This window comes from Patiria miniata, unplaced genomic scaffold, assembly GCF_015706575.1.
Source record: "Patiria miniata isolate m_02_andy unplaced genomic scaffold, ASM1570657v1 HiC_scaffold_10, whole genome shotgun sequence".
Classification (NCBI taxonomy): Eukaryota; Metazoa; Echinodermata; class Asteroidea; order Valvatida; family Asterinidae; genus Patiria; species Patiria miniata.
Genome location: NW_024037048.1, coordinates 11698359 through 11725898, shown reverse-complemented (window position 1 = coordinate 11725898; position 27540 = coordinate 11698359). Strand labels below are relative to the sequence as shown.

Below are 27540 nucleotides of genomic sequence, written 5' to 3'. Positions count from 1 at the left end.
TTTACACCTAAGTTAAGTTCTTAAAGACCTCATGAACGCAAGACAAACTGATTGTTTGGAAATTTGTACTAATTAGGGACCGTTAGAAATGATGTAAGTACGGACGGATCCGTACATATTACAAAGTGGCTTGTAAACACTATTTGGAATGGATATTTCATAGGACACATGTACAGTATGGGCAATGCGCATCTCGCAACAACATGTTGAGATGCAGATACGTAGACCTGTTGAAATATCGCGAAAATTCATAATATAAGTTTTCCCGGCCAATTTCCTAAAATGTTCATTCACTTCTGAAAATCGGTCATTCATTTTCGTCTGAATTTGAGAATCGCTCTGAACACGCGTTCCATTTTCGCTACCAGAGCATTCGATTCCATTTCAGTTCAACCATTTAAGTGATTGAGCAGCACCTTTCACAGATTCGTTTACAAGACTTCTTTTTCGCTTTTAGGGGTCGATTTCAAACATTCACCATTCTATTTCACTTTTAGTTTAATGCCATCGGCACCATATACAATTAGGTTTTTTTTTCATTAAACGTCAATCAAATTAGCAGTTCCTGAAATCAATTTAGAAAAGGTATGCTTGCGCAAATAAATGCACAGGTAACGTAATTGGCCGTCTGTTTCTCAAAACCGAATGCACGAACAATGAAAACGATTGAACTTTCGTTGAATTGAAATGGGATTAAAGACATGCATTCAAATTCAGACGAAAACGAATGACCGATTTTCAGAAGTGAATGAACATTTCATGAAATTGGCCAGGAAATCCTATATAACCTGTATGCGATTCATTTCTTATGGTTCTCTCTGGTCTCTAATCCGCAGAGGACGGAAACGCATTGAGCTCGGTGCCCGGCGGTGCGCTCTTGTGCTGCACCTCGTATTTCTCTTTAGGGTTGCTATGTTTAAGGCAGGAGCTCCCGGGGAGAGGAAGACGTCCGAGTCGTGCTAAGACGCCCTCTCGCACCTCACTGCGTCGAATGCAGAAAGCGATGAAGATGAACACACCCTGGAAAGATGGGAAAAGGACAGCTGTAAGCCAGTGAGAACGTGAATTACATACACCCGAGGACCGGCAGAACAAAAGATTCTTTGTTGACCTCGATCATTCATCTTTTGTTGAAAACGGTCTTCCATAGTGCGTTTATGTGCTTAGTCTATGGGAGAGTGTTATATTACAGGGACAAAGAAAAAGACAATGGCTTGTCCTCGGGTGTTAAGTAAAACAAGACTGTGTGGAAGTTAATGAGTATTGAAGTTCAAGTCTTTATGTGGTCAGACTACTCCTTTTGTTGTAATTTTGAACGGTAGACGATATGACTTTACATTTTCCTGAAGTCATCTTGGTTTTCAGACTTGTATGGGGGCTTGCTGCAACTCAGTCACTCGTGCTCATATCGAGGCCGTTTGTCGAAATGTATTCCAGAGTAAATGCAGTTACCTGAGAGGTGGCAGTGAGCAAGACCATTATGTGGTAAGCCATAGCCCCAGAAGTGATTGCCAGGATCCCGAACAGCCAAGTCAGCATGGTAAGGGCTGCGATCCCTACAACATTCTGCAGGCGTTGAGAGACCTGTCTGGAGTGAAACCTCTCCCAAACCTCCGGCAGGCTACGCGCCACCAAGAAACATAGGGTTATATTGTGGGCGAGGAAGAGGCCAATAGGTAGCAGAAGGCCGAGGTACATGGCAATGCCGGGCTTGAGGAAACAACTGATGGAAGAACCAGACGGAAAAAAAATAGTTTTATAAAAAATCATTGGCTTAATTTCGTCTTCCCAAGTGCCGTAACAGGAGCATGCCCCTTCCTCCCGCACGACATGCCTGAACCCCCTACCACCTTGTTCCTCCCCCTCTAAGAATTTGGGTTAAGACGAAAATTAGCTTTGTTTTCTTAAAACACATTTAGTGCCGCCTCCGGAAAAAAGACCCTAAGTGCGGCATGTAAATTGTACCACAGTTACGTAAATAGTCTTCCCCTCAAGAAAATGTCACGGTATACCATAAGAATGTCAAAGATTACCCCGCTTTTTTTTTTTATAATGAACAGCATATTTGATACAATGTCCTCATCCAATTGTGTTAGATATCATTTGTGACAGCAGAGTTCAAAATCTGTGACAAAATTTGCTAAAATACTTGAAAACTGTTCAGTTTAAAAATGTGATCACATCGTGTGGAACCATCGTTTTCACATGATAGTGCATACCCCGGCCTTTCTCAGTGTTATACTCAGGAAGCAAAATTTTCCAAAACTAGAACCTATTTTTTATTTAAATTGGAATATATTAACGTAACGCGGAGTTTACAAAGATATCATTTTCTTCAGTGAGGGGAAGGGAAGAGAGAGATAGCGAGATAGTGTTTAATTTTTACGGAAGCCTCCAGTGTATACTTACTACGTTGTGACGCTGTTCGTATCATCTTCGTTTATCCTGTAGTAGCTCAGTGCAGCCGACACAGTGATTGCCATAATGATCAAAGGACAGCCTGGTGCACAAACAACAAAGTTTTTAATCTGTGATATAAGTTCACTTTAATGTACAGGGTGAGTGAAAAGAAGGAAACTCGAATGGCGCCCCCTATAAATGTCCGATTAACAATCTTTCTGTTAGTACAAGAATCATTCAAATCATTATGTACTTTTTGAGTTAAGGAATTTTGAACGGAAACACAGTTTTAAAATGTTGTCCACGGATCACATTTAAGGTACGTGATATTTCAGTAAAATGAAACCATGTCGTATCTTAAAAAATACATCAGAAGAACCCCGTGTCTCATGGTAGCCAAGTAGAAGGCAGGGCAAGACTTTAAACTCTTGACATTATAAAGCATGTTGTTTAACATTGGAAGTAAAAGGTGTTTAAATAGTTATCATGTTTATGAGAGTGTTCTGTTGTGTTTTTTTGATATGTGAATTGTTTTCGTTTTGCTGAAATATCACTTTCCCTCATTGTGATCCGTGGACACAATTATAAAAAAGTGTTTGTGTTGAAAAGCCCATTACTTGAAAAGTTCAAAAGCGATTTCAATGATTCCTTTACTAAGAGAAAGTTGATGTAAAGATGTACTAAAAGAAAGCTTATCAATTAGACTTTTACATCCTCTTGAACGTGCTGCATGCAGATTGGGAAAGCGTTACATGCAGAACTTATTTACAAATAGGGGGCGCCATTTGGGTTTCCTTTTAATTGAAAACATCCCCATGCCGCCTTCATTTACTGTAATTTTTTTGTTTTTATTGAAAAAATATTTAATTTGTGACTACCTACCCCAGGCCAACACCACATCCCTCACAATGTGAAGACGTTTGTCTTGAACAGGTCCCTCCCGAACCGTAGCACTGTACAAGTCCCATGCGTCAACGGTCATCAACATCACCGACACCAAAGTCAAATAGTGGAGTAATGCAGCGACAAACACACAACCAGCCTCCGAACCCTGTAGATGGACAGAGAGGTAAAACAAATTCAGTCAAATCCTGTAGATAGAAGACATAAAACCCGATGCACACGAGATCTACGTTCTGAGCAAAAAGTCATTCGAGGCCGTTTGCTCAGCACATAGCTCACAAAATATACCGGGCCGTATGCGGTGAATTTTTGTTGAGTTTTCTACCTCGCGAGCTGTTGACCGCACACAGTGAGATTTTCGCCTCGCGAGACGAAAGAAATCAAACAGGCGAGGTATTTGCCTCAAGGCCTCGCGAGGCAGAAAAGTCAGCAAAAATTGACTGCACACAGGGATATATTGTGAGCTACGTGCTACGAGCAAACGGCCTCAATGACTTTTTGCTCAGCACGTAGCTCTCGTGTGCGGCGGGCTTTAGTCACAAACGATTTAAGGTGTTTTTTCCCCTACTGATCCTCGGATTACCACTGCTGCTCAAATACTATAGGCTGATTAAAATCTACACTTCACCAAGGTATAGATCGCAAGTACTTAAATCAATCGAGTCCATCAAAAGACACGTCAAAAAGGCAATCTGTTCACAAGTCTAGTCACAAGTATTGTTCATCACAGGTGATGAACAATAACAAAAGAATGCGTTTATAGTGTATTTGAATAGTTTGTAACTTGACTGGACTTGAGAGTGGGTGACTTATCAGGGTTGTGATGGTCTCGACCAAATCACTGCTAATTCGAATATTACTTGGAAGTTGTAATATAACCACAAACAATCAGATATAAAGAATACCTTAGCGCCATCAACGCCGGCTAGAAACACAACGTACAGGACAAGCAGTGAAACGCACAGTTGCATGTGTATTGGACGAGACATGTCCACATACGAGTCTCTGTTAAAGAATATATCAGAAAAAAAAATTGAATTAATGATCGCCGAAAATGTTTGCCGTAAACCTGTACACGGTGGTAAAAAAAACCCGGAACCTCATACTTCCACTACCCTGAGACTCAAACCACATATACCAATGCATGGAGAATCTTTTTGGAAGAAAATGAAACCAAAATCGCCCGATTCGGTCCAGTAGTTTTTGTTCTAGAGCCTATTTTGTGAAGCAAGGTGGGGGTCATTTTTGTCCCGATGAATTACTAAACCGCACCCGGGAATTTAAATTACATTGTTATTGATAGAGAGATTGTTATCTAATGATATCCAGATGAAAAAAGTATCCTTCACAAAATAGGCTCTGCAGCAAAAACTACTGGACCGAATCGGGATATTTTGGTATCATATTTCTTCAAAAAGGATTCTTTATTGGTACAGGTGGTTTGAGTCTCAAGGTAGTGGAAGTATGAGGTGCCGGTTTTTTTTACCACCCTGTATAGATGCAAAGGGCAATAAGTCAACTACAATGGCTAAATCATGCTTTTATCGTAAATGTTTACCGGGTATATTGAATTTTAGTTGCATGCGTTACTCAGATTTTATAATCGAATGCGTTGCTTAAAGGGCCATGCAATACAATGTTTTTAATAGAATCCTTGTAAATGCACCTTTGTGTCACATTTAACCTTGTTTTCAATTTTCGTTTTGCCATTTTCAAGGGTGTTTTCGTACCGTTTTTGTTTTTATGCTAATACAAATTTCCATATTCATGAGCAAAAGTGGGATATCATGTCAGGCAGAGACCTATATGTTACAGCTATTTTAAAACAAAAAGTTACCAGAGCTTTTGATATTTCGCTGTTGTCAGTTGTCTTTTCTTTGGTGATTCGTTGTTGTGTCAGTAAGCCTACGTGGTGGTAAGCCAATGCGCAAACCTTTTTTTCACAAATGTTTTTAATTAACAGATTTTTGGGTTCACATTTGAACAGAAAACCCCTAAACTGAAAAGTGTCTTCCTGAAATGACATCACAGCAACAGCTCTCTCAGTTGTCCGGAAAAGGATGGAAAATTTGAATGTTTAAGAAGCGCATTTTTGAATAAAATTGACCAAAACGGGATGTCAAATAGTTTTTATAGCCTACATTTAAGAGAAGTAGAAGGTTGCACAAAATGTGTTCCTAAGAATTATTTCATGGACCCTTTAAATGTTCTAAATTTAGTTTTGATATCCAACATATGTTTTATTCACTGACAAGGTTGAAGATAATATTACTCCTGTTTTGTTGTTATGCAGGAGACCAAATATGGATATTTTTGCAATCGAGCGTTTTTCAAATTGAAACTTTAAGAGCAGTTTATCGACATAATTATAGGTAAAATTAATACGATAAACTCCATCGTATAAATAAGTTCATGCAGTAGTCTGGGATTAAAATAGAACCATGTAAAACTTTTAATTTACTAAAGGTCTTACTCTCGATTGTCATCTTGCGGACGGACACAAATGCTGGCAATCAAAGTAATGCTCAGTAAGATGATGCAGAGGGCACAACCGATCTGACTAACGGCGTTCAATGCTTGTTGAAAATCTCTCCTGGCGTTCGTCCCAATATTCTGTCGAATTTTTACAATATAAGGCAAGAAAATAAAAAAAATAATCTGTGACTTGATACTTGATTATTTGTTTGAAAATTCTGGAATTTCACAACAAGTCTTTCAGCATGTTTGCATGCATCGTTTTGGCACAAATGTATTTTAAATGGGCTAGAAGCACATTAATCACCTGTTTTCTGTACATGAAAAGATTTTGTCAACAACATTAACTTATCTAATTAGGAAATGTCACTTATTGCTGCTAGGGTGGTTTTCAGCTGATTCACTCGTATTGTAAGCCTTGTTTGTGTGCCTAGCGGTTACAAGCAACATCATCTTTGTCCAAGAAGTGCAAGCTGCAAGATGTCACTTGCCCCTATTATTTTCTCTTAAAATACATTAACAAATTAACTCAGGATGCACTATTTCATTTTGTTAAAATCAGTTCGAAAATGGACGTACCACAAAACCAGAGCTCTTTTCAAAGTATTCTCTGAAATTCTGAGTATATTTCGAGCATCCTGTTGTGCCTGTTATTTGTTTTAGCTGAGTGCCGCTTTCGTTAAACTTCAAAATTCGACATACGGAAACGGACAAGCAAGCAGCACTTACAACCAAAACAGCAAAGTTGGTTAGGTGGTCGCAATGGCACGCTATCACGTCATTGGTCACTTCAGCAAGGACACACCCACTCTCTGACCAAGCACCAACGCCCTGCTCCAGACTGAAATCCCAGAAGACACACTTTGTCTCTTGCAGTGTGTTCTTGCTTAAACCAGCAGGTGTCTAGATTGAGGACAAAATGTGATTTTCTTTTATTTAAGTGCTTCCTAAAAATTGAGAGGTTTTCAAACATTAATCTCGTCAAACCAGAAAGGAAGTTTATCAATATGGGTCTTTGTTTGCTTTAATTCTATGAAAATTACAACCTTCGGTTTTTCTCATTTTGTGGAAACAGGCGGCTGCTGTTGTGCTTTACGATCAACAAAGACATAATTCTTGCAACTGTGTTAAATTCAGAGCATCTAATAAGCAAGTGAAACAGCCAATACTTCGTTGGTTTTCATGTTATCTTATTACTTTTACCTCACAGATAACCAAAGTATGACTGAGAATGACATATTATCTTCCCCTAAAGACCCACAGTAAAATGCAGTCATTTGGCGAAAGTCCGCGGTATGCATGTTTCCCAGCAAAAAATAATTTGTGTTTGTTTGGAATCCTCTTACTCAATCCGTAACTGGCTAGATGTTTTTGCAATTTTGATATCGTCATTCTAGCCGTATAATGAATGAGAACTGGATTGACCAGGTTCTGTAAGACCATGTCCCGACCTTGCATTGAATGAGAACTGGATTGATCAGGTTCTGTAAGACCATGTCCTGACCTTGCATTGAATGAGAACTGGATTGATCAGGTTCTGTAAGACCGTGTCCTGACCTTGTATTGAATGAGAACTGGATTGCTCAGGTTCTGTAATACCATGTCCTGACCTTGTATTGAATGAGAACTGGATTGATCAGGTTCTGTATTTTGCCCTGACCTTGTATTGAATGAGAGCTGGATTGACCAGGTTCTGTAATACCATGTCCTGACCTTGTACTGAATGAGAACTGGATTGATCAGGTTCTGTAAGACTGTGTCCTGACCTTGTATTGAATGAGAACTGGATTGCTCAGGTTCTGTAATACCATGTCCTGACCTTGTATTGAATGAGAACTGGATTGATCAGGTTCTGTATTTTGCCCTGACCTTGTATTGAATGAGAACTGGATTGACCAGGTTCTGTAATACCATGTCCTGACCTTTTACTGAATGAGAACTGGATTGATCAGGTTCTGTAAGACCGTGTCCTGACCTTGTATTGAATGAGAACTGGATTGCTCAGGTTCTGTAATACCATGTCCTGACCTTGTATTGAATGAGAACTGGATTGATCAGGTTCTGTATTTTGCCCTGACCTTGTATTGAATGAGAACTGGATTGACCAGGTTCTGTAATACCATGTCCTGACCTTGTATTGAATGAAAACTGGATTGACCAGGTTCTGTAAGACCATGTCCTGACCTTGTATTGAATGAGAACTGGATTGATCAGCTTCTGTAAGACATGTCCTGACCTTGTTGTGAATGACAACTGGATTGACCAGGTTCTGTAAGACCATGTCCTGACCTTATATTGAATGAGAACTGGATTGACCAGGTTCCGTAAGACCATGTCCTGCAGAGTCACTGCGACAACCACACCGCCAACAGAGACGCCTGGTTTCAGAGCCGACAGGAAAAGAGTATCATCCTTATATACGATGAAACTTGCCCGAAGTTTCGGCTGGGTGGAATTATCACCTGAACGAATGTAAAGAAATCAACAATTGTACACAAATCTTGAGTGACACAAATTGGAAATCTATCAGACTTGAATTCATTCCACAATTTGTACACTTTTTCAGGATGATAGGTGCACTGATCTTGTGTAAAGATTGTTAAGTGCTCAGCTCAGGCTTTACTTTCATCACAATTGAGACATTTCTATTTGTCTTGCCCTCTCATTCTTCTCAACCTCCTAACCTCGTACGTTCTAATTTCTAATAAATAAAATGTGATATGTTTTATGATATCTGCGAATGAAAACATCATCAAATCGTATTATGTTGCCGTTAACTACATTTGCCCTCAGTGGGTCTTGAATATTACTTTGCAGTTTCTTCTCAACAAAGGACTTATTGAAAAACGTTTCCTTCTATGTTTATGTTTACTTGCAAACAAGTAACTGAAAAAGTTGTCATTCCTATTTCAGGCGATTTGAAGGCTTACCATCGTCAGCCAGGTCTAGCTCACTACCCGGCAATCGGACAGATGCGACAACCTTGGACGGCTCACTGTGGCCAACAAATACCTGGATCCTAGTCTGGTTGAGTGAGACCTCTCTTGGTACGGAGGTGTCACCTGATGCACTGCGTTGTACGGATGCGAAGCCTAGCCCGTTCACCGCCTCCGAGCGGTTGACACTGACCGCCTCAACCTGGACCGAATCCTGCCGTAGACTGATGCTGCCCTCGCGGCGTAGAGTCTGAGCAACCTGAGCCTGGAATGACTTGACGATAGAGGAGCGACTGATGAGATCGGCTTTACCCGACACTTGTCCGGATGACAAGCCGATTATGATATTGTTTACTGTCTGCAACACGGCATCGGCTACCTGAAATAACAACAGAGGAATTTTCGATTTCAAGTTCACAAATGAAAGTACAGTTAAGCAACATTATTTTTAACCGCCAAAACGCTACTTTTCGCGGGCATTCATTATGCGGCCACAATCACTTTTACAAATTGCTATAAACTAAAACCACGGTGAGGTGACTTTCTCCTGTTCTGCTTTAAGTTCGTTCCGATTGTTGTTTTGTTTACCTCTGTTTCTCCCGACTCCGCGGCGACGATATTCTGCAAGACTTTGGATACGGCGCCCAGAGTTAGGTTGGGGTCCTGGAGGCCTTTTGGATCAATTGCGGTCAAATTGGCTAGAAACTGGCTCACTTCCACGACATTGCCAACACTGACCATCACCTGTGGGTTTATCAAAAATAAACCTGACTAAACTACTCAAGAATTTCCTCATACATAAACAACAAGCATTCTTTATATTATGCAGCTCTTTCTCTGTTGCAGTGCATGTACATGCTTGTATGTAAAACATGAAGTTATGAGGGTTTATTCGCGTATACAGCCCTTGACGTAATAGTCTTGGCTGAAGACGCTAGTGATCGATGGTGGACGGTGCATAGTGCGCCCTCTAATGGCTATAGCATCTTGGCCATTTCGTTTCAGCGGTTTAACTTTTTCTTTAATTTCTCCCCAGGCTTTCCTAGGGAGACAATCAGCGACCGAGAAAGGTTAAATGGCTCGCCAAATAGTTGTAAACATAAGCACTACGTGCAGTACGTGATCAAGCATTAGCACTTTCTTGGGAACCAATCAGCGATCAAGAAAAGGTTCAATGGCTCACCCAACGGTTGTAAACATACGCAAAAACGTAACAAAAATTACAATTATGCAAGGGCGCTACACAACATTGCAACTATCGCTCTTGATCACTGACGTCGTGGGCCAAGACTATTTACGTAACAACACTAAGCACAAATTTCACTTTGGCAAAGTTACAAAAAGTTAAAAGATACGGATTCATTGATTAGAGAAAAGAATCATTGACCGAGAAATCAAGCAAATACGTTAACTCCAATTTCTACAACCAACCTTTTGAAAAAGTACAGAGTAATCCAGCAAATGGAAACCTTTTCAAAACAAATCAAGAACCGTGGACCCCGCCTCAAAGCAAATATAATTTGGACAACTCAACCTCTTGACGAACCGGTAAGTTGACAAAAAATAAGTTTCAATAACCATGGGTGTTGAAAAAAAAAACTTAAATGTTTTTCCCCACCGTGCCACCGCCCACCATGCCAACTGCTATCACCACGAGCACTTCCAAAGTATCATCCATTTACGAATGGCAAATACAGGACGCAGTAATATGATACTTCAGTACCGAGAATAACCACTAGAGACAACGCTCTAATGTCACAGCAAACACGCACACATAATTATTCACCCACTCGTTGGAATTTGTATCCTTGTGGAGTCATTTTATTGTTCTCGTGTACTAACATTCTAGAGTTTGAAAGTGTAGTTCAAAATGCTCCTTTTTTTAACCAGAAGTATTTTCTTGGGCTGAAATTCGGGCTTAATATCCCTAACATAAAATACTTGCATTTGCGACGGATCAATACATCTTGGAAATTCCTATTTTTTGAGTAAATTCCACAATCGATTTCGTGATAGCATTGTGGAGACGTATTCACCTATAGAAATTGCTCTGTGGAGACGTATTCAATCTTGTGTTCCCTATTATACCCATGTCTCCACAGGGTACCGTGTCACAGATCATACCTACCTGTGCAAGATCCTGTATCGTGATGTCATTCCGGTCTCTAGATGATCCACAGTCACGAACTTCATACTCCATTTCCCACTCAAAGTAAACATGAGGTCCGTCTACAATGGAGCAGTTTCGCACAGCTCTCGGCAAACCCGCTACAGAATCAGGAAACAAGCCAGGTCATTAGCCCACACGTCCCCGGACGTTCAGTTGTTGTGCGCAGTAATGGCCAATGTCATCAAAAGGTTAAATAATACCTGAAGCTAATATGGAAACAATTGCATTTAAAGTATCCAGTCCCCCTATCGATCCCATGCGGCCTATGCCCGTTTATCTTCTTGATTCTAATACTTATTATGAATTAAGAACAAAAATGCGGTGATCTCTATACAATCATGTTAAAAACACGCCAAGACCAAGTTGTTTGATTTTGGCCATTAACCTCAGACATAGGCTAATGACGACATTTTATTTGATGCACTTTATCCGAGATCGTTTCATACATGATCACGATGTCTTTACTGACTGAATAGAAACATGGGGCAGAACGCCCTCATTGTGGACTGGTTTCTATTTAAATACAAGTGAAAATGAAAGTACAAAGTTAGACTGGTTCCCTCCTGCATAAAATGTGGGGGGTTAGTAGCTATTAGTTGCCATTTAAAGCCATTGATGGATCACCTCTCGCAACCACATTCGGCCGACTTCGCCAACGTGTTTGGATTAACAGAGACCTCTCCATCAAGTTGAAGATCCGCATCTACGTGGCTTGTGTACTAAGCATCCTGCTGTACTGCAGTGAGTCATGGACCACGTACCGCCGCCAAGAGCGTCGCCTCAACTCCTTCCACTTCCGATGCCTGCGTTTGATCCCTGGTTTCTCATGGTGTGACCACGTCCCAAATGCTTCCATCCTGCGGCTCACCGGAGCTACCGACATGTTTCCACTGCTGAGTCACCGCCGCCTTCGGTAGGCCGGTCACATGCACAGGCAGGTCGATGGCCGAATCCCCAACGATATCCTCTATGGCGAACTTGCCAATGCTCCTCGCCCTCGTGGCCGACCAAGACTGCGATACAAAGATGTCCTGAAACGTGATCTCGCGATACCAAACACTGCTTGGGAGTTAACTGCCAGCAACCGTTCCCATTGGCGCTCTGCTTTAATGGTTGCTCTACCTCAACACAGCTGTACATAGATGACTGTGAGAGTCGTCGTCTCCATCGTCGTTCACGACGGGACGGGCCATGATGATGATGGGATCACCTCTGCGCTTGCGCAGCATGATCTCAAATTTTGAAAACGATGTACATGCATACAGGTTTGAGCATGGATGACACTTGAATACATGCCTATCAAAAAGTGACTCTTACCACAACCAGCAAAATTACCAGTGTCTCCACAAGGCAACATTCAAGCATTTCAACTGCATAGGTTTCAACTACTGACAAGTAGTACCCCTCTCTTTATTGACAGTTGCCAGGCACACTTTCGAACTCAGCGGAAATCAAAGCTCATCAACCACACAAATTGCACATAGGTGGGGCCTTTTTACCATTTTGAAATAGGCTAGTTCCGCGCTAACATCATCATTGTGAGTTTGTATTCAGGGGGCGGGAATCAGACCTAGGCTAGTCCTGCAAAATTATAATGTGCATACATAATGTATTCAGGATTCATTGCCGGCTATACCTGTCCATACATTCAAAGTCCGAAAAACATAGGAGGGACCAGGAACCAGTCTAATACAAAGTATCTATACGGTTCATTCGTTTCACAGAGGAACAGAGACCTGCGACCTCCGATCTACTTTGTGCTTACCATATTGCGTTTCGAGAGGACACACCTCCATGGACTGACTCTGCAAGCCAGCGCCAGTCATCGGCCATGTTAGGCTGCCTACAGCCGCATCAACAATCGTAGTTTCTACGCAGAACTCTGGAAGATGCACTGAGAACAATAGAACAAAGGATGAAGAGCCCTTCACAAAGACAAAAAGCCTTATGGACTCTAACTAGTACTCACTGTTTTACCCTGGCAGATGTCTCGACTACTTGACCATCAACCTGTCTCGCTTATAGTTGATCTTAACCTAGTCACACCGGTTTATGCAATTAATTGCGGGGAAGTTATTTTGTTCCAGTTAATAGATAACAAGGGAACATGTTATGAGGTTTTACTGCACCGTGTTCACACCGTTCATATTTCCGAGGGTCTAAAATGTCTGCTTTGCTAATGTGATCATTACTTTTTCCCGAGTCATAAAACAGTCGCCTGTTGATATCACATATAACCACTTTCGGATAAAAACGGACTGTGTACATATGCACCAAATTTTCTATAAACTTCACATCAATATAAAAAAGTGACATTACCCGCAGTAGCTTCAGTTTGTCAACACGTTCAGGGAAAGACTAGGGTATTTACTCAATATTGATCACTACGAACTATACAAGGTTGTTGTAGGTATTAAAGCCTTACGCTACTTTAGGGCATGCTTCGGCACGGTAATGTAATCAATATGGAAAGAGTGTGTCAAAATTACCTTATTAAAAACCCCAATGGTTATTAAATAAACAGTAAAAAAGACTTGAAGAAAAAATGGAATTCTTGTATAAATGATCCCCTTAGAATCCACTCTGCATCGCAGCAAATGATCTGATAACGAAATTAGGTGTCGAGGAACTTCGTTTAGTGCCGCTGTCGAGCGCAATCTGGAATTTTGCCCAAGTTTATTGTACTCCCTCCTGAGCTCATTTTCATTTAAAAGAAATCCATTCATAGGGATATGACCTCAGGAGGCAGGACAATAAAGTTGCGCTGGCGTCCAGATTGCGCTCGACACCTGTTCGCCTGTTAATTTAACAAACTTACTGCCTTGAGTGGTGATTACGTCGGTGGTGGTACCCAGCGGTGTGGTGATCGTTGTGGTGACCTCAGTGGTGGAGGTCAGAGTGGTGATGGCGTCGGTGGTGGTACCCAGCGGTGTGGTGATCGTTGTGGTGACCTCAGTGGTGGGGGTCAGAGTGGTGATGGCGTCGGTGGTGGTACCCAGCGGTGTGGTGATCGTTGTGGGGACCTCAGTGGTGGAGGTCAGAGTGGTGATGGCGTCAGTAGTGGTACCCAGCGGTGTGGTGATCGTTGTGGCGGGAAGTTCACAGTCCATCCGAAGTACCTGATTCGCAGCTAGATCTATTATATGAATGAAAAACATACACAGCAATGACATACAAGCAAAAAGTGAACCAAGTTTTCCTTTAAAGATGTACCGTGCTCCTCGGGAAAAAAACTTTTCTTTGTACGGCAATTGTGTACGTGTGGCATGATACGCTGCTCTGTTTTTCTCAGCCATCAAAGTGTCATAATACTCACCCTGATTAGAGTTGCAACGGTCCACTACGGTATTCATGCAAGGGAAGACTTCCGTAATGAGATCGAACAGTCGTCTGTCGTAGCCCTTCAATGCGTCCCGAGTACAGATGTGATTGTGGACTGCATCGACGAAGCTCCTACATACCTGGACGTTAAAGAATCCCTGCACACCCTCAGCGAAGTACTCAATCTTTCTACTGATAGCGTAGGTCGAGGGCCACAGATTGTCCACAACGGCCATGTCGTAGGCGGTCTGCAGAGCCGAATCGAAGGCCGCGTCGACTCTATTCAAGGAGATGAGATGGATGGCGTGAGCGAACTCGTGTATTAAGATGTCCTCTTCGTACCAGCGGTCCTGGCGCCACGACCGACAGAGAATATTCTCCTCCCCGTCGGTTGTGACGGGTACCTGACGCGTGCCGCCCAACCCGCGTGCACGGTCATCCCAAACATCGCTATTCAGGTAGCTGTGTTCTGGTATCTGCGTTGTGCGCTCCGTCAGTGCTATGACCGCCACCCGGCCGTACTGGTCGTACATAGCGTCCCGTAGATCCTTACGGTCTGCCAATAGGAAACGTACCGTATAGCAGGCACGAGTCAGGGAGGCATCCAGTGAGACATTGGAGGACACGATAGGGATACCGTAGGCGTGGGTGTACTTCTGGTAGAAGGCGTCCAGGGGAAAGTCAGTGCGCACATCGTCGGGGACCTGGGTAATGTTACCGCAATCCCATGTATCTAAAGACTCTCCCCGCCCAGTCCTGCGCTGTTCACGATGGTGGGAACCCAGACTTGGGTTGTCAAAGTCAATATCAATATCTGCAACCAAAAATACGATTGATTTGAAAACGCTTTTGACGAAAAAAAAGCGAAACAATTGAGCATAAAAGGCTGGGCTAAAGGGGAACGCTGTTGAAAAAAACACACACAAAAACTTGAGATAATCACTTGGATGTTAATGAACAAACTAGTCAGTTACACGGCTATCCAGTACCATTGTTCCAGTTTAGGTAGTAAGTTTGGCATATTGTAATGCAAAAAACACTGCAGAGGCAAAAGAGCCTTGTTGGTAATGGAAACGTCAGGAAATTAAAAATTCTTGAATTTCGTAGTATAGGTTTTCCCGGCTATTAAAAAAATCGTTCGAATTCATCGATGCTTATATATATCAAAATTCATCAAGCAACATCGATGTAGTGCATTTCCAATGTTTAATTTCTTCTTTTGTCAGAAAATTTCAAATTAAATCCAAACAAATTCAAACAATGAGTACACGTTTTGGACCCGGAGTATTCGATTTCGTCTCGTCCACGCAGCATCGAGTTATTCAAAAATCAAATTCGTCTAATGCCACACAATTTAATTTAATTTTGTTAAATTTCGTAATGCTTCATAGCGATATCTATAAGGCATATAGGTCTCTATAATGCATAGGGGTCTCTATAATGCATATAGAATAAGTCTTTACTTTTTCTTTCCGTATTTCTTCATTTAGGTGTCATTTCTTTTGATTTTATTTTCTTAAAATATGTTAGACTCAGTATTTTAGGCATATTACTCTGGGATTTATGGGTTATCAATTCGAGGCTTTTGACATTTCCTGTTTTCATTGTACGACTGTTTAATTGTTTTTGTTGAATTAAAATTACATTGTATTGTTGATCTTGGTAATCTTTACGTTTTCGGTAACTCTTCATTGAGTTCAGTACTCTGCTTTGGTCCGAAAAATCATGCGTGCGAATGTGCCAAATTGTGCTTGAGGACACAAGGAGAATGCTTTAGAACACATCAGACTAATTGACTTCATACAAGTTTTAAATCGATTGATAAAAGACGAATTCGATCTCTGAATGCTGTCATTCTGCAACAGCCTAGACGAATTTGATCTGTAATGACGAATATTCTCGACCCTGTGACTAAAGAGGGTGACCAAACTTTGAAATTGAATGGTAAATTACTAATTTGGTTTTGGTAAAAGCGTGTGAATTGTTTTCTCTGACGAAATTGAATGTAAGAGTTGGTGAATTTGAATGTAAAATGTCTTAAAATGGCTGTGAAAACCTAAATTTTAAAAATAAATTACACTTGATCATTGGCATTTGTATCCGCAATTAATAAGTGATAAATAAGATATTTACAACACCTTTCCACTTGCGCAAATTCTTTATTCCGCTCTTTGTGCTCATGAACACAAAAAAAGGTTCTAGTTTTGAATGTTGTTAGGGTTTATTTTGTCCGTTTTATTTTGATTTCGGTAGCGATGTCAAGACAATTGTTTTGTATTGTTTTGTCAATGAGAATTTCAATGCCGTGGAGTAAAGGTTATGCAAATATTCCGATGTAGTGAAAATATAAGTGATGGCATAAAAATGAATTTACGGCTGTTTTATGTCCTTTCGGATATTCAGAGCCACGGTAAGCCACGATGTTTTCCCGGCTCTTTTAACACGTTTACTTTTCCAACTCACCGATTTTTGTTTTAAAATTCGTCCAGCAGAATCAATGTACTGCAATTACAATGTTTATTTTGTCCATTATCATACAATTTCAATGTTATTTGAAGCAAATTCAACCCATGAGCACACATTCGACGTCAAGGTGTATTCGATTGCGTCTCGTCTACGCCAACCGTGTTATTCAGAAAACAAATTCGTCTCATGCCTCCTAATTTAATATTAATTTAATTTTGTCCATTTATTTCATTACACGTCATTGTGACATCTGCAGTAGAAGGCATATAGGCCGCGGATAATAATAGCTTATTTGACATTTTTATTTGCTTGTTATTTCATAAAGTTATTGTTTGTTTCCTTGGATTTTTTTTTTTTTAAATCCGTCAGACTCAATTTCAGGCAGACACAAATGTTACACAGGGAACTGAGGGTCATCGTACTGTTTGATATTTCCTTCTTTCATAATAACCAGTGTTGGAGGTCTCGAGGCCGGCCTCGGTTTCGAGGCCGGCCTCGAGGCCGATTTTCATGGCCTTGGCCTCGGCCTTGGCCTCGGAGGTGCAAGGCCTCGGCCTTGGCCTTGGCCTCGGAGCCTTCCGGCCTCGGCGAATCGGTCGAGGCCGGCTCGAGGCCGCCCATTTTGATGTGTTTTCTATTCTAATTAATTTTAATTTTTTACCGTATCAAACCCTCGAGATTCTGCTGCAGTGGGTTCCGTGAAACAAACGCATATACAATGTACGCACGAATGAACTGGAAATGGTTGCATTGAACGTACTCGCGTACGTAGCATCTTCGCCTAGCCTGCGCTTCAGCTTTCCACGTGCGTGCAAGCGTTATAACTGTTACCGCGTGCCAGACTACATAAGTCTGGCACCAATCCCATCTGCGTACAATAACATGTGGTAGTAGACTAGTCTGGTTGCAGTGTTGTACAAAATTGTCTCGTTTTGCCTCTGTACCCCGACCTTTAAAAATGATTTGCGGCAAGGTGCAGCAAGCTTAATCATTTCTTTTTATAGGCCACTGTTTCAGTAAAAGTCTGAACTTTCTGGGTACAATCGAGTGTACCAGTCCGTACCATTTTTTTCATAAAGATATGATAAAAACAGTTACGATTTATCAATTTTATTTTTACACGGTGATTTAAATGAAAGTTCCGGCTCACACGGTAATGTTTGGTGCAAATGGTCGATATGGAAAGCGCGATTTCAGAATTCGTTTTTCCGTCCAAATGAATGCAAAGTTCTGCATGAATGTTTTAATAATAGGAGTCAGTATTCCTCGTGGTACCAGGATACTTTAAAAAAAAATATTTTTAGAGCCATGTTGATACTTATTACATGTATAAGCACGGTTTGAAATTGACTAATTTTGCGTGGTTACAGATATACGGCCAAAACCTCTGGACTCCCTACCTCTTGCCATGATCTTAAAATTCTTCGAAGCCATTGGATTCAAATCGGATGATCCGAGAATTCATGGTCATTTTGGCACCACGGTATTAACAGTGATAATGCGTGGACACTTATACCGTTGTGTGGAGCGGGATTGGAACTATGCTTTGCCGGTGCGTAACGGCGGGCCGTCTGGCATTGTCTGGTCGCATCGCGGTGTTTGCTCGGCGCGCGCCTGGACAGTGCGAAGGTGGGGGGGGGGGGGGGGGGGTCGTAACTTTTAGGTTATGTGTGGTAAAAACCGGATTGAAAAAATCAAGTTGTTGTTTATTTAATGGGGATTCCTATGATATTAAGCATTTTGATAGGTTTTGAAAATAAGATTTATAAAACATGCTAAAAGTAAATAATGTAAATCTTACAGAATAGAAACTCAAAATTTGGCCGTTTAAATTGTTGTATCTCCAAAGGGCAAACACCTATGAGCCTGATTAAAACGCCATTGATTTTGTTGTGTAATTTGCTTTCAGTGATACAAAACTCGAGATTTCTTTCTTTAAAAGAAAAAATTCGCCGGACTCCCTACAAGAGGAAACCCATTGCAAGCTGTAAGGCCAGGCACTCCAAAACTCAGTGAATTCAACTAAAAAGATGTTAAAACTGGTTTTATTGATTATATTTTATTACGTGTTTTGATAGCTGGCCTCGGCCTCGGCCTTGGCCTCGGAGGTGGTGGCCTCGGCCTTGGCCTTGGCCTCGGCGGTTGTGGCCTCGGCCTCGGCCTTGGCCTCGAAGGTTGTGGCCTCGGCCTTGGCCTCGGCCTCGGAGGTTGTGGCCTCGACTACAACACTGATAATAACACTTATATTGTTCGTTTCTAAATTTAAAAGTACTCGAGTCTCAAAAACAAGTGTCGAGCAAACGCGGAAATACCCAGAAATGTAACGGCCTTTATAGGCGAGGAAATCCAAAGCGCTAAAATAAATGACAAAAAGAGTTTGATTTTTCAGTTCAACGCCGATCGACACATGAGAGGAATTTTACCGAAATTAGGACGAATCAGAATGCTACAATTAGTATTAATTATTATTTTAAAAGATGTTTCATTCAAATGTACCAACTATTATTTAAATTCGTCCAGGAAAAAAATCACACGCTTTTAACAAAAACAATTTAGTCATTTACCATTAAATTATAAAGTCTGGTCACCCTCTTTAGTCACCGGGTCGAGAATATTCGTCATTACAGATCAAATTCGTGTAAGCTGTTGCAGAATGGCAGCATTCAGAGATCGAATGCGTCTTATATCAATTAATTAGATGAATTTGATTTCTGAATAACACGTTTCGGCGTAGACCAGACGAAATCGAATACTCCGGATCGAAAACTGTGCTCATTGCTGGAATTTGGTTGGACTAAATTTGAAATTGTCTGACAAAAGACGAAATTAAACATTGGAAGTGCACTAAATCGATGTTACCGGACGAATTTGAATATAAGAATCGGTGAATTCGAACGAAAAATGTTTTAAAATAGCCGGGAAAACCTTTACTTAAATGGCCCATGACATGAATTTTACTTGGGAACATATTTTGTGCAACATTTTCCTCCTCTTAAATGTATGAAAAGTATTTGTCATTCCTTTTTGGTTAATCTTATTGAAAAGTGCATTTCTTTTAAACATTTAAAATTGTCCATGCTTTTTCTGACTAATGAGGGCGTTGTTGCTGTAAAATCATTTCAGGAAGACACTGTTCAATTTATGGGTTTTCTGTTCAAATTCTGAACCCAAAATTTGCTCATTGAAAGCGTTTGTGAGAATTGTTTTGCTCATTTGCCCACTGTCTTGTTCTGAAACTTTTGGTTCCGAAATAGCTGTAACATTGAGGTTTCTGCCTGAAATGATATCACACTTTACTCGTAAATATGCAAATTTGAATTTGCATAAAAGTAAAAAAAGGCACCAAAATGCCCTTAAAAATGGCAATATGAAAATTGAAAAAAAGATTAAATAGGAGACAAAGGACTGCATTAAAATGCATGTGATATTATTCTTGGACGAATTGGAATAAGGTAATTGATGAATTGGAATGGAAAAGCTTTAACAACTTAGTCGGGAAAACCTTTAATTCTGCAATTTTGGTAGCACACGACTTAAGGAAGTAGGCCAGCATGACTTGCACATACATGTACTACAAAGCAATTGGTGGTGAAAAGGTTTCAGCCAGCATAATTTTGTATACATCGTTACCGATATACACAGCATGGGACTGAGTTTCTTTTCAGCTATGTTTTTTTTTTTACTTCTGGGGATAATGGCGGGTTGTGCATGATCGCTTTCGTTCTACGTGTACCAGCATAAGTATACTAAAAATACCCAGAGCTTTATCATTGGAGGGAAAGGAGCTGGTTGTTTACTCTATATAATGGGCCGATCTATAACCAGACATTAAATCTCACGGTTTTACATCCTGTAATGGTTTCAGCATAAATGGGCATAAAGGCCAATGCTAACGGGTATCGTTTGATTCGTTTCATTGCTAGATATTCTGAGACGAGCTTGTCTCAGTCACAACTAACAAATCATGGTGTGTTTCTAACTGCCATGCATCACAAATATTTCAACAGCTAATTATGGTACACTAGCTTGATCCGTGCACTGACGTAAGTTTGATTCAACCTCTTCTAGCTTGAAATTCAGAGATATAAGACTTTCTTGTTGCTTGTGGAATCAGTGTTCTCCAAATATCCCGCGAAGAGACCGTTCTATGACTTTCGTGTCATCACGTGATAATACCTGCATAGCTTGGAGTACCGAAACCTTGTTTTGTTAAAACAAATATTAAACTCATCCGATTTCTGTTACGTATACTCAATCGAATTAGCCATACTTTGACTCTGAAATAAAAATTTTAGAATTGTGTAACCAGTTGCTGTTATGATTATTAATGTCATTGGAAATCCCAGATTATAAAGTTATTTTTTGTTGTTAACAACATAAACAATTGTTTTTTACTGGTTGTGTTGTTGTTTGTTTTTCTTCTCCTATTCTCCATAACCTGAATCAGAGTCCAAATCGAACTGCACGAGAGCTCACTGAGACAACCATTAAGTATTAGACCAATATTTCATCTTGTGGGGTGCCCATATGCTTCACTTGCTGCTAACCTTAGTATAGATGACACAGGGTGCGATGGAACCCATATTTTAGCTTAGCCGCCCACATAGGACCCATACACATACGTACACATTGCCCACTTATGACCCGGTTAAAGTGTATACAAGGGACCCACATATATAGTGACCCACATTCATACGTACATGTTACTCACTTAGACCCAGTTAAAGTGTAGAAGAAACATGACCCACAAAGGACCAACAATCACATACGTACATTTTGCCCACTTATGACCCGGTCAAAGTGTAGACGCTGAAAAATTGCCTGGGTTAATTTTACCCAAGAAAGGGTGAAAACTGCAACTACCCAAAATTGGGTTGTTCTATATTGTTTGGGTTAGAATTTCTGTTAGATTCAACCAAAAGTTGTAGTCATACAAGACCAAATTAAATTAAAAATTAAATTAATTAAATTAAATTTGGTCTTGTATGATCACAAGTTTTGGTTGAATTTAACATAAATTATAACCCAAGCAATTGGGTAAAGAACAACCCAATTTTGGGTAGTTGCAGTTTTCACCCTTCCTTGGGTAAAATTAACCCAGGCAATTTTTCAGCTAGGGACCCACATCGGACCTACATTCATATGTAATTTTTGCCCACTTATGACCCAGTTAATTGTTTAAGGAACCCACACAGGACCCACATAGGACCCACATTCATACGTATACATTACCCACTTATGACCGGCTTAAAGTGTAGAAAGGACCCACATAGGACCCACATTCATACGTACATTTTGCCCACTTATGACCCGGTTAAAGTGTGGAAGGGACCCACATTAAATTAACTGGGCTTGCCCATTTTGGGACCCAAGTACCGCCGACGGACAAATCTCTGTGGGCCCCAACTGGGCGACCAACTGGGCCCATGAGGTAGCCCGAATGGGACCCATTTAGGACTCACTACTCACTCGGTAATAACCCCGTTACATTTTAAAATAAACCCCGTCTCTCAAATTTAACAATAGTGGGGTCCGTTGTGTATCGTGTGAATGGGTTGTCATATCATTAACTGTTTTCTGAAACAACGATCTATTTTTTTTATTGGCAAAACAACACATCACTTGCCGAGTGGACAACACCATGAGTTTTAAACTCTGCTCTGGACATCAGGACGCGCATGAAAGCTAGATGACCGTAACGTCACAGACTAGTTTTGGGGGCGGGGCACTTGGAAGGAGGTTTTCTGTCCCAAGTCTTAACAAATGCTGAAGCAAAAATCTCCTCCAAATACTTTCCGTTTACGAATTTATTTTCCGATTTCTATATCTGTATTGCAGTCTCATTCGGCAACTAATGTTTTTTTTTTATTTGATAGAATATCGTCGGTATATTACACTGACTTGATAATACAGAGCATGCTGGTGTGCGCTCGAAACTTCTATTGTTGCCATTTTAATATAGGTTTTCCCGGCTACTTTAAAACGTTTATCATTCGCATTCACCATTACTAATATTCAAATTCGTCCAGCAACATCGATTTAGTGCACTTCCAAAGTTTAATTTCGTCTTTTGTCAGACAATTTCAAATTCAGTTCAAGCTAATTCATATAATGAGCACAGGTTTTCGTAGCGGAGTATTCGATTTCGTCTCGTCTACTCCAAACTTGTTCTTCAGAAATCAAATTCGTCTAATTGATTTATATCAGACAAATATTCGATCTCTGAATGCTGCCGTTCGGCAACAGCTTAGACGAATTTGATCTGTAATGACGAATATTCTCATTCCGTCGACTAAAGAGTGTGACCAAACTATGAAATTGAATGGTAAATGACTAAATTGGTTTTGTTAAACGCGTGTGAAACTTTTTTCGGACGAAATTGAAAGTTAGAGTTGGTGAATTTGAATGAAAAATGTTTAAAATAGCCGGGAAAACCTATAACATGAATTCTCAGTTTCAATTCAATTTTTAAACACATTTATTTCCTCTTCATGACGGAAATGAAAAATAATATGCATATTGAATAAGATATATAAAGGCCACTAGAGGTGGCAAAAAGCTATATAAACCAATTATAATAATTGGCCACGAGTAGGATTGCCATATAAAGTCCAAGGGCAGGGACACATTACATATAAAATATATAACCTCACATAAGGTACAATTTAAGTTTGCGTTTAAAAATGTTATATGACCTTGAACATCTAAGAGAGAATGGTAGATTATTTCATAATTTATTGTATGGAATATGTTATTTAATCTATATTTTGTTTTCTTTTCTGTAAACGGAACTAATATGATTTTTTTAAGAACGACTTTGTGAAAGCACCGCAGCACCCAGACTGGTAGCTGACTATGGAGAAATGTGTAGAAATAGAGACTAGTTCCCTGGTTCTTACCACGTTTCTTTTGGCACAGTTGATTGATGCAATACTGAAGCGGTGTTTGACTGGTTGTTTCAAGTGCCAGTCTATTTTCTTGTATTGCATGTTTTCAATACCTTAAGTCTTGGGATCTCACACACAGTATTGAGAGTCCCAAATTTTCGGACTAAGCAGCACCATGAACATCTATCACAATGTAGACCTTCTTATGAAAGGAGCCACATTGCGGAACGGAAATAGTTACAACGTTAACCAGCCTTCGTTGAAACCTGTAAGCCGACTCGATATTAAATATGTCTTACCGTACATATAGTGGTGAGCACTCCTAGGCGAAGGCAAGCTAGTCACAACTGTGAACGCTAAAACTACCGCCAAAATGCAAATCCAGATGGGTTTACGGACCAAAATATCCATGGTACCTTGTCAAATTCAGGCCTGTCTGTACTGTGTTGTTCCCAAGCACTAGAGTGATCTAGTTTTATCCACAAGTGTAGTTAACGGTCATGGCCATTGTACTTCGGTGGTGTGTCACCGGTGTGAACGGTCAAAAGGAAAAACTTGTTTTTCCTGGAGACAATGACTTTGCTTCCTAGTTCCTGTTCGGCACCACGTGACGTGCTCCGTGCCTGAACGACTTCACATCGTGTACATGCAATCATTTACAGCGGTTTTTTTTGTCTGCTAAATTTCAATACACGGTTTCGAACGAGTGGTTCACTGAGACTAAAATCACCGAACTTCGCAGAAAATCTGCAATAAAAAAGCCGGATTTTTTTTTATCGCTGGTGCCAACAGGATTAATGCTCATTCAAAAAAGGGGCATTTGAGACACGAAATTTCGTGGGAAAATAGGCAAGCAGTTTAAAAGAAAAAAAAATTGTACAATGCTTAGGACGTATTCCACTCGCATTGTACTAAACCATTTTTTATTATACTGTTTACGATCGACAAGCCTGCTGGGTTTAAAGACATAATTGTATTATTTTGTGTTCATTCATTTTGTTCGTTTCAAATCATAAATCACTCAAAATCCAAAGATGAATGTTCAAAACCTAACATGTTGAAGTTTAAGCAGAATAGACACTGCACTTTTCGAGAAAACAGTGAACAAGCATGCACAACATTTTGATCACGAAGCACGATTACTTCATTATAACTCTTTAGTCCAAAAATCGGTCAATTGACTAAACGTTGGAAATCACCTACATTTCTTGATTTTTTTCCGAAATGACTGCAAGCCAAACGGAATAATTTCGGGGTGTTTATTACCAGTACGATCTTTAAAGGGGTACATAGTCCTTTAAAGGGGTACATCGTCCTAATATGTTTATTTTTCCAATTGTTTACTTATCCTATTTCAAATGTCTGGTTGAAAGGAAACTAAACCTTTAATGTCGCATTGTTCATGAGAAAAGATTTTTAAAAAAAGCCCGGTTGTTTAAAAGTGAACATGTGCATCGCCCGAATATAGCAGTAACTTTTTTTTTTCCTGGGAACAATCGAAATAAACATAGACAGTACATGCTTAAGGTCGACTGGATTTTAAAAAAATTTGAAACAAAACTGGAGGTTCAACAGAGTTTTTGTTTTCCTGCAGCAGTTTAGATCTCGTTTTTCAGTTACAGGTTAAACGACCAGATTCTCATCGCGATTCCTCATTCCTAACGCCCACAAAACTGCTTGCAATAAAAACAAATTTAGCATCACATACAGGGTTATCAGACTGGCAAAGCACGCCCTCTGCATACAAAAAACAACAACAACCGAACAATCCTACGCATAAACTTCAATATCATTCATCACCAATGGCCTATACATTCTCTTATGTGTCGTTCATGTTACAAACGAATTATCAGTTTAAAGAATATTAAATTAAATTCAAATGCAATTCGGCTTCACAGCCCAATAGCACGACACGTTAATTGAATGTGGCCTGGTATTCCAAACAATATCAATACATTTGAAATGAACTGCCTACTCAGCGAATTATTTTAAGAAGGCAATTTGGGACAAAATATCCAAGGTTATGATGCGCCAGTAAGTTCATGAGCTGCTTTATAACCAGCACTTTTTTTAAAATGCTATGGCAGTTCCGGAATGCAAAATGTGCTGGTGCCGCGATAAAACGAACGAATCGGGTTTGTATGTAAATTACAGACTCTCAATCACGGACGAGTTATTTTCAGGGTAGGAGTTGGTATTTATTTAGTAAACACAAAGCATTGACATTCAGTTTGCAAGAAGGTTCGGTCCAGAGTAGTCATTGTTAATCACGGACGGGAGTCACAACTGGACAGACTTAGATACACGATGTCGACTGCCAAGACCAAACCAGCCCGGGTCATGCTATGGACTTGCCCTCGTAGCCTCTCCACGGCTTTCACTAGGTCCGTGCTGGAGCTCGGTAACGTGGAAGTCTTCAATGAGGAATACACCACGGCTTTCTTCTTCGGTCCGGAGCGAAGCCGTTTGGCAGGATTCAGCATGGCCCCGAGTCACTCCTACAAGTGGGTGAAGGATCGATTAGAGGCGGACTACCCGGGCAAGGCGGCCGTCTTCGGTAAAGACTTCACCTATCCCCTAGTCGGCCGCTACCACATGCTCCCCGAGGGATTCTGTCATACATTCCTGGTGCGCAGCCCAACTAAGGTGTTTTCCTCGCTGAAACCTCGACTAGAAGCATCCAAGCTCAGCGTCTGGGTATCTGGCACTGAAATTAGATCATGCATCCCGTGTGAGGGCTACACCTACAAGGAGCTACGGGATCTCTACGATCACGTCAAGGGCCAGGGATTGCCCACATTTGTGATGGATGCCGATGATTTACTGGAGGACCCTGTGGAGATGATGAGGCAATACTGCCAGTTTACCGGAATGCCCTTCAAGGAGTCCATGGTGAGCTGGAAACCGGCTAAATGCGGCGATCTGCAGTGGCACTGCTCCAAAGCGCTCAGAGCAATGAACTGGTTCATGCAGTGGTACGAGGGAGCCCTCAAGAGCTCTGGATTCAAAAAGCCTGCCCCTCGCCATATTGATGTCGAGTCACTCTCGGCGGATGTGCGATTAGCCATTGAAGTCAGCCAGCCGCATTACGACTACATGTTCGCCCAACGGTTTATTATGAACTCTAATAAAGCTAGTTAAGAGATTTAATGTGCAGGGCGAGTCCAAAACCAAAAAAACCCGAAAACAATTCACATGAGAACTGTTTTCGTTGTGCTGAAAGAACACTTACTTTTTTGTGATCCGTGGATAAAACTTTAAAACGGTGTTTGTGTTTAAAATTCGGTAACTTGAAAAGTACGTTAGCTTCAAGGGTTTTCAAGAACGCTGTAGGCTACTTTTTTCAACAGAAGTTGATCATCGTACATGCCATCAGTTTTCAATCTAATGGTTCTATGTTTTTACTTCCTTTCAATACAAAATAATTTCCCGGATCCGTAAATCTACTCCTGACCAATAAAAAGTAGGATGTGATTTATCAGAACGAAAGAAAGACATTTTTTGGGGAATCTTGAAGCAATCTTAACGAGCGCCTATCTATATTTATAAATACCGCAAAATAAAAAAAAAATCCACAATCATTGGAGGGATCATAAATAATTTGGAATCTGATCGTCTTATGATAATGTCATTTATATAGACCGTTGGGGAATGTTGTTAGCTACATTTTGATACCCCATTTGCTACCAAAGACTGTTAATCGTCCACTTGAAACTATATACCCAAGTACTCATTGAAATGCGCAAATTGGAGCTCAACCGTTCATTTTAAAATAGTATAACAAGCGGTTTTGTTTACATTTTGTTTTTGTTTTCTCTTCTATTATTTAGCCTTTAGAGATCGTAGTGATTAAACATAATTAGGGCATATGAGTAAATTGAACAAAGATATAAAATGAGTTTGTGATATCAGTTTTCGTTTCGTGCACAAAATGCTTGATTTTCAGTCATGTTATTCACGAGATTATTTTAGCATGATCGTC

The 27540-nt window shown here is 40.5% G+C and overlaps 2 protein-coding genes across 3 annotated transcripts; one reads left to right on the top strand and one right to left on the bottom strand.

The window, feature by feature from the left end:
• Window positions 1-708: 708 nt before the first annotated feature.
• Window positions 709-24223, bottom strand: LOC119738021 (adhesion G-protein coupled receptor G7-like). Of its 2 annotated transcripts, none has more exons than XM_038212740.1 (15): window positions 23858-24223; window positions 14201-15019; window positions 13703-14020; window positions 12650-12778; window positions 10843-10982; window positions 9303-9458; window positions 8709-9093; window positions 8068-8240; window positions 6508-6681; window positions 5777-5916; window positions 4209-4308; window positions 3283-3451; window positions 2410-2500; window positions 1453-1723; window positions 709-1020 (listed from the first exon to the last, which is right to left on the bottom strand). In XM_038212740.1, exons 1-15 carry the CDS (start codon window positions 23967-23969, stop codon window positions 826-828), a joined length of 3372 nt encoding a protein of 1123 aa, XP_038068668.1. In that variant the 5' UTR covers window positions 23970-24223; the 3' UTR covers window positions 709-825. The 2 variants fall into 2 exon arrangements, with proteins under 2 accessions (XP_038068668.1, XP_038068676.1); XM_038212748.1 differs by having other exon boundaries at window positions 12650-12766; window positions 23858-24222.
• A 1534-nt stretch (window positions 24224-25757) lies between these two features.
• Window positions 25758-27469, top strand: LOC119738013 (branched-chain-amino-acid aminotransferase-like protein 2). The gene has a single exon (XM_038212727.1). The coding sequence runs from the start codon at window positions 25866-25868 to the stop codon at window positions 26697-26699; it is 834 nt and encodes a 277-aa protein (XP_038068655.1). The 5' UTR covers window positions 25758-25865; the 3' UTR covers window positions 26700-27469.
• Window positions 27470-27540: the final 71 nt, after the last annotated feature.